Below are 6,000 nucleotides of genomic sequence, written 5' to 3' on the forward strand. Positions count from 1 at the left end.
AACAATACCACTATACTAATTGTTTTATTTTAGAACTTTTATCACAAAATTTTCACTTAGCATGTAACTGGCTTATCACATTTAAAATTAATGACGACTTTTAAAATGATTAGTTTTAATACAGCAAACATTAATAAATAACTAACATAAAAAGAATCTTTGGGATCCTTAGTAATGTTTAACAAAATAAAGGGGTCCTGAGACCAAAAAGTTTGTTAAACATGGAGCCTCTCTCAGATTTCCAGACCTCTCTCTTGGGTTTTCTTTTCTCTTGCTCTGCTAATGTGTAAATGGCACACATACTGACTCTTGAGCTAGAACCCTAACATCAACAACCCTGTCCTCTAGCTAGTGATTTCAAGGAATTACAAGTGCGCATCTTACTCTTAACATCTCCCTCCAGATACTTAAGCATCTGAGGTTAAACACTTTCTTCTTCTAAGGACTGCAGTCTTCAAACACGGAAGCTTGTCTGAAAGCAGCAACTAAGAGCTGCTCTGTGGTACTGCTGCTGCCCGTCACTAACACGTCCACTACTCACAGAAAGGTAAGGTTACTCCTAACTAGCGAGATCAATGAGGAGAGAAAAGGTACTCTGATTCAATCGATCTTTGATTCTTAGCAATAATGAATTCCAAGAGTGACCACATGTTAACATGCAAAAGGCAAGGACTAGAACTAAAGTCTGCTTATTTAGCTGGTCAGACACTAGGTTACGAGATTTCAATACTGACCTTTACTTGAAATGTGCCCCCCCCCTTCCTTTTTCCCTTTTTCTCTTGTTGTTGTTTGAGACAGGGTCTCTTTATGTAGCCCTGACTGTCCTAGAACTCATTATGTAGACTCTTATACATATACATAAACATAGTAAAACACTCAGAGGCGAAGATCTCTTGCCTCCACTACTACAGTGCAGGGATTAAAGGTGTGCCACCATGCCGACTGAAATCTTAATTCCCCAGCCGCCGCCGCCGGCCCCCCCCCCCCCCCCTGATATCAGTATTATAGAAAACAAAATGGGTTGGAGAGTACGGGTTCTAAAGATCCAACAGAAACCCTGCAAATTAACCTTCTAAATTAATAAAGAAAAAACGCTGGGACTCAGCAAAGAAAACAGTGTATCCCACATCTATCATTAAAATCCAGAAGAGTTAACAGATTCCAAAACTTATCTATATTGTTTTTGCAAACGAAATAAAACTATATGAATATGATTTTGGGAATTACAGCAAGAAAGGTAGGAAGAGAGCCAAATAGACGACATTAAAGATAATCAGATTACCTTCTTTAGATTTTTGGAGTCAAATATGTCAAAACTTCAAAATAACTTCTACAGACACATATGACGCATCTTTCACCACTTTCAAAGTTTCAGTTGCTTAAAAGAAGTGCACCAGGGCCCAAGCTACGGCTGAGCAGCTAAGAACACTTGCTGCTCTTGCAGAGCAGCACAAGCACCTCACAACCATCTGGAACGCCAGACAGAGGGGATCCAAAGCCTCTTCTGACCTCCTCTGGCACCAGGCATGCATATGGTACATATACATCAACACAGACAAACACTCATACACATGAAATCAAAACTGAAAGATTAAATCACTGACAAAAAGTTCACAAACATACATGTATCTAACATCTTTCGAAGTTCACATTTTTCTGTGATTGAAAGTTAATTTGGCTCAGGTTTTCAAGAAACAAAGCTTGTACTATTCTTAATACATTCACTCAGTATTTTGAATCAAGTTCCATCAGCATTTCTTACTAGTCCTCACTTGAAGTCAAAAGTTCTCAAACTTAATTTATGCAGCATATTAACATATATACCTGGAAAAGGTGCTAACATTCGTGATAACAAAAACTGGGACTCCACTCAATGATAAACGTCTCCATCCTAATCCTTGGGGCTCCTTCCTATAGACAGTTCCTGTTGACACTGGCAAAATCTAAGAATATGGTGCCAAGTCTCAAAATGGATGGGGAGGGGGGGATTAACACAGTTTTAATTTACATGCTGGTTAGTAAAAAAAGAAATGTGCCACAATGACCTAATCTTTTTGAGGGCTAGGGTACAGCCCTGCAGCAGAGCACCTGCCCACTTTACGGCAGGTCCCACAGAGAAGGAAGGAGAGAAGGAAGGCAAATCTGGTGTCAGTTTTAACTTTCACAAAACCATATCCTATGATTTTTAAGTATTAACTGATACTCCCTATTTCAGGTTAACAACAACAAAAAACAAAAAATTCTACCATAAACTAAACTGCTGGGGGAGGGAGGCTGGTTATTTGAAAGTCTGAGCTAAGTAAGTCCAACCACTCCAAAATGTTCAACGTCAGGAGTGGGTGCAGAATAGATATAAGTTTGGCTAGAGCTGACCTTCCTTAGAAACTCCATCTGAATTTGGTGGCTGCCAAATTCCTAGTACTGATAACAGATGTCAACTGTTAAACCAACACCATGCCCTCAGCAGATTATCTAATACAGGTCCTGGCTCATAGTAATGGCTCAATAAACACGTGAGAAATGAATGAGGAATTATTTCTTAAAGGTGTAGTACTTTAGAAACCAAGATAGTCTTTCCAAAGCTCACACTATCATTAGGTATCTTAATGAAACTACGAAGTGGAAATATGCTACAAGCACCAAGTGCCCTACTTACAAAAGACACTTTAAACCACGTACTTACAACTATTCAAGTGCACATTCGTACATAAACATCTTACAAATTTTCAAGTGCAGAAAGGAAAACTCAGATGTAGTAAATTGCAGTCATTCAATAAACAAGCTTTTACCTTCTATTAATGAAAAATCAGTGTCGGGGTGAGATGAAAGGAGAAAATGTCTGTCAATGTAGTCGGCGTGTTTAATGGATGCCATAAATCAAACCTTCCCGTGAATTTTCTAGAGCATATTCATGTCAATCTTTGAGCCTATTGTCACTTTCACACATGCTCACGGGAACAAAATGACAAAGAATGCTATGCCTGAACCACTGGATCCGGGCATGAAACATTTGATTAGCAATTTTCTAGGCACCGGATAATAAATTTAGAAATATTTACAAAATACATTATTCCTGTCGACTCCTACATAAATCGAAGCTCTGAATTTCTTTACGGGATCCACTAGACTGCCGGACTTCCAAACGTTTTCTTTTCTTTTCTTTTTTTTTTTTTTAAGGTGCCGATAATCTCCTTGTGTGAGACAACTGAGAGCGAACAACCCATTTACCAATAGCTAATGAATACGGCTACGCATTTTCCAGACAAAAGCGCGTTAAAACAGATCCGATGCACATTTATTCTTCCCTGCTCAATGAGTGTTCTCCGAAATTGCATTTTATGTAGTATACTTAAAGTTAAATGCAGCAAGTTTAAATTTTAGTCAAAAGCTCTGGGTGCCTTTCTAGCTGTGTGACTGCTACATCTGGTGGCAGAACACTTGCATGCAAGAAGCCAGAAAACTTAGCAAACAATTGCAACCGATCTCGGTCCGTGTTCTGCAGAAACCTCCACGCAGGAATGTCCCACAAAACACCCACAACCAACCCCCTGGCAGAGAAGCACGCGAGCCTTCTTACACCCGCGAGCATAACGCACAAACGCGCAGGAGCCGATGGCGAAGGAAGGAAAGTTGCAACCATCTGGAGGGGTGGCTCGGGGCAGCCTTGCCCACGAGTCGCTCCTGCCGTTGGGATCGCTCTAGGGGCCGCGCTGGGGATCCGGGTGAGTCGGATCCGAGTCAGCCCAGAGCATTCCGGCGGCGGGCGAGGGGCATCCTCCGGGTCCCGGGGCAAGCCCGGCTCGCGGCGCCGGGGACCGCCTCTATGGGGAGGAGTGCGGGCTAGGGGAGGGGGCTCGCGCGCCACGGCCGCACCGCGAGGGCAAGCCCACCCGAGCCCCGAGGCCGGGAGGCTCCAGGAGCCAGGGCAGGCCTCCCGCCCGCCCGCGAACCGCCAACCCCCCGCCACCCCAGCCCGGGGTCGGCGCGGGCCGAGGGAGCCCGCGGGAGGGCGCGGCGGCGCTTACCTTCCCTGGGCCTCCCGGATGGCGGCGTGTGATTCAGCAGGGACCTGGCCGCCGCCGCCGCCGCCGAGCCCGGGGTTGGAGACGTGGAGAGCCGGGACCAAGATGGCGGCCCCTCCAAACTTCCACTGCTACTTTGGACACTCATCAAGCTACTTTCTGGGAGCCCGACTCCCCCCCTGCGACGGCGGCGGCGGCGGCGGCGGCGGCGGCGGCACCGGCACCCGCCTCCGTCATGGCGGGGGCCGCGCGGAGGAGGGCGAGCGCGGGCGCGAGGGCTGGGAGGGGAGCGCCGCGCCGCCGGGGGAGCGCGCCGGGCGGAGGGCAGGCGGGGAGGGCAGCGCCGAGGGGAGGCGAGGGGCCGGGGCCGCGGGGCCGGAGCGCGGGCGGAGCGCGGACCGCGCCGGCCGAGGCCACTTCCGCGGGCGGAACCTGCCGTGGGCACCTCTGCAGTGCGTCGGGCCCCGGCGTCGCCCGGGCAGCGGCGGGCGGTGGGTGGCGGCGGCGGCGGTGGAGGCGGCGGGGTAACCTCTGCATCAGTTACGGGCGGCGGCGGCGGCGGCGGCGGCGGCGTCACGCGCCGCCAAGGCAAACACTATCGCGAGGCTCCAGCGCCTCCGGTAGCGGCGACGGCGGCGGCGGCGGCGGCCGCGGGGCCGGCAGGGGGGAGGGGGGAGGGCCCTGCCCGGGCGGGGCGAGGGCGGGGAGGGCGCGAGCGCGCAGGGAGGCGCGGGGCCCGCGGCGCGGCGCCGGGGCGGCGAGTCGCGTGCGCGGGGCCGGCCGGAGGGGAGGCGCGCCCCCGCTGCCACCTGCCTCCCGCCCCCCCCCCGCCCCCCCCCCCATCGCCGCGGCGCGCCTGCTCCGCCGACGCGCGCCCCACACCCAGCCTGCCCGAGACGCCTCTGCTCTCGCCCGGCTCCGGGAGTCTCAAAATGGAACTGAAAAGTTGAGAGTTTGCCTCGTGCCCATCGGGAGGGGGAAAAAAAGGAAAAAAAAAAAAAAAAAGGACCGGTGTGCGCGCTTACCCGTCTGCAGAACGGGTCGTGACGGAATGAAAGACCTAAGAAAAGAAAACTTTCGTTAAAAACAATCTTGCCAAAGGACTGGAGAACATCCTACCGGTGGTGGGGGTAGCCCATGTGTGTGGTAGAGGCTGTTCTTTGTTTTCACAGAAGTGGGAAAATCTAAATAGGAAATTTTGACTACTGAATTCACATTAAGGGAAACAAAACAAAAAAGTAGAGTGTTCGTCTTGAAGAAGGTATGGTCTCTAGACATTTCCAGCTTCTAGTGCCGCTGTTGAGTATGGACGACAAATTCACAAAACAAATTACAGCATTTGCTAAAATTTATCGATAGAGCGTAGCTTTCTGCACACCCACGTACACACACCAGCGATTGGCCATCTTGTTCATAAAAGAACAGTCTAGTAGTCCAGGAAAAATACAACAAGGTTATTGCTCTCCTTAAACAACCAAATTGAACAGAACACTAAAAAGATTGAGCTGTAGAGCAACTGTGTGGGCATAAGGAAATGACATGATTTCCAGGGGGACAAAAATGTCATTTCTATTTTTTATTTTTATGACTTCGCATTTCTCATAGTAATGTTTTCTTCAGATAAACTATCATCCTAGAATAGAGCCTCGGCTGTCCGTTATCTCCAGGAGTCACTGGAGTGTTCCTGTGCTTCAGATTCTTCTGTTTTTAGTCACAGTCTGCTTTTGAAACCTAAGGGCCGTCACAAATTGAACAACTTTATTGAAGTAGAATGGACTCACTGTAAACTGCATGTCTCTGGTCCCCGCTGGAGCATGCATACAGCTCTGAAGCCCCCAGTACACTCAGTGGTGACCATTTGTTGCCCTCCCAACCCACCCCTACCTATCCCTTTGAGGTTCCTCCACCCCCACTCACCCACCCCCACCCCTGCGGAGGCATAGATCTGCTTTCTGTGCTACAAAGTAATTTGAATTTT

At 49.1% G+C, this 6,000-nt stretch overlaps 1 protein-coding gene across 1 annotated transcript in view; it reads right to left on the reverse strand.

Moving 5' to 3' along the window:
* Nucleotides 1–4,258, reverse strand: part of Tlk1 (tousled like kinase 1) — a 134,556-nt gene extending 130,298 nt beyond the window's left edge. Inside the window, exon 1 of the mRNA XM_052726394.1 lies at nucleotides 4,026–4,258. Coding sequence (XP_052582354.1) covers nucleotides 4,026–4,170 — 145 coding nt within the window. The 5' untranslated portion in view covers nucleotides 4,171–4,258. The remainder of the gene's footprint in view (nucleotides 1–4,025) is intronic.
* Between the last annotated feature and the right edge of the window lie 1,742 nt (nucleotides 4,259–6,000).

The sequence above is a fragment of the Peromyscus californicus genome, unplaced genomic scaffold (assembly GCF_007827085.1).
Source record: "Peromyscus californicus insignis strain IS unplaced genomic scaffold, ASM782708v3 Scaffold_7__1_contigs__length_154581171, whole genome shotgun sequence".
NCBI lineage: Eukaryota > Metazoa > Chordata > Mammalia > Rodentia > Cricetidae > Peromyscus > Peromyscus californicus.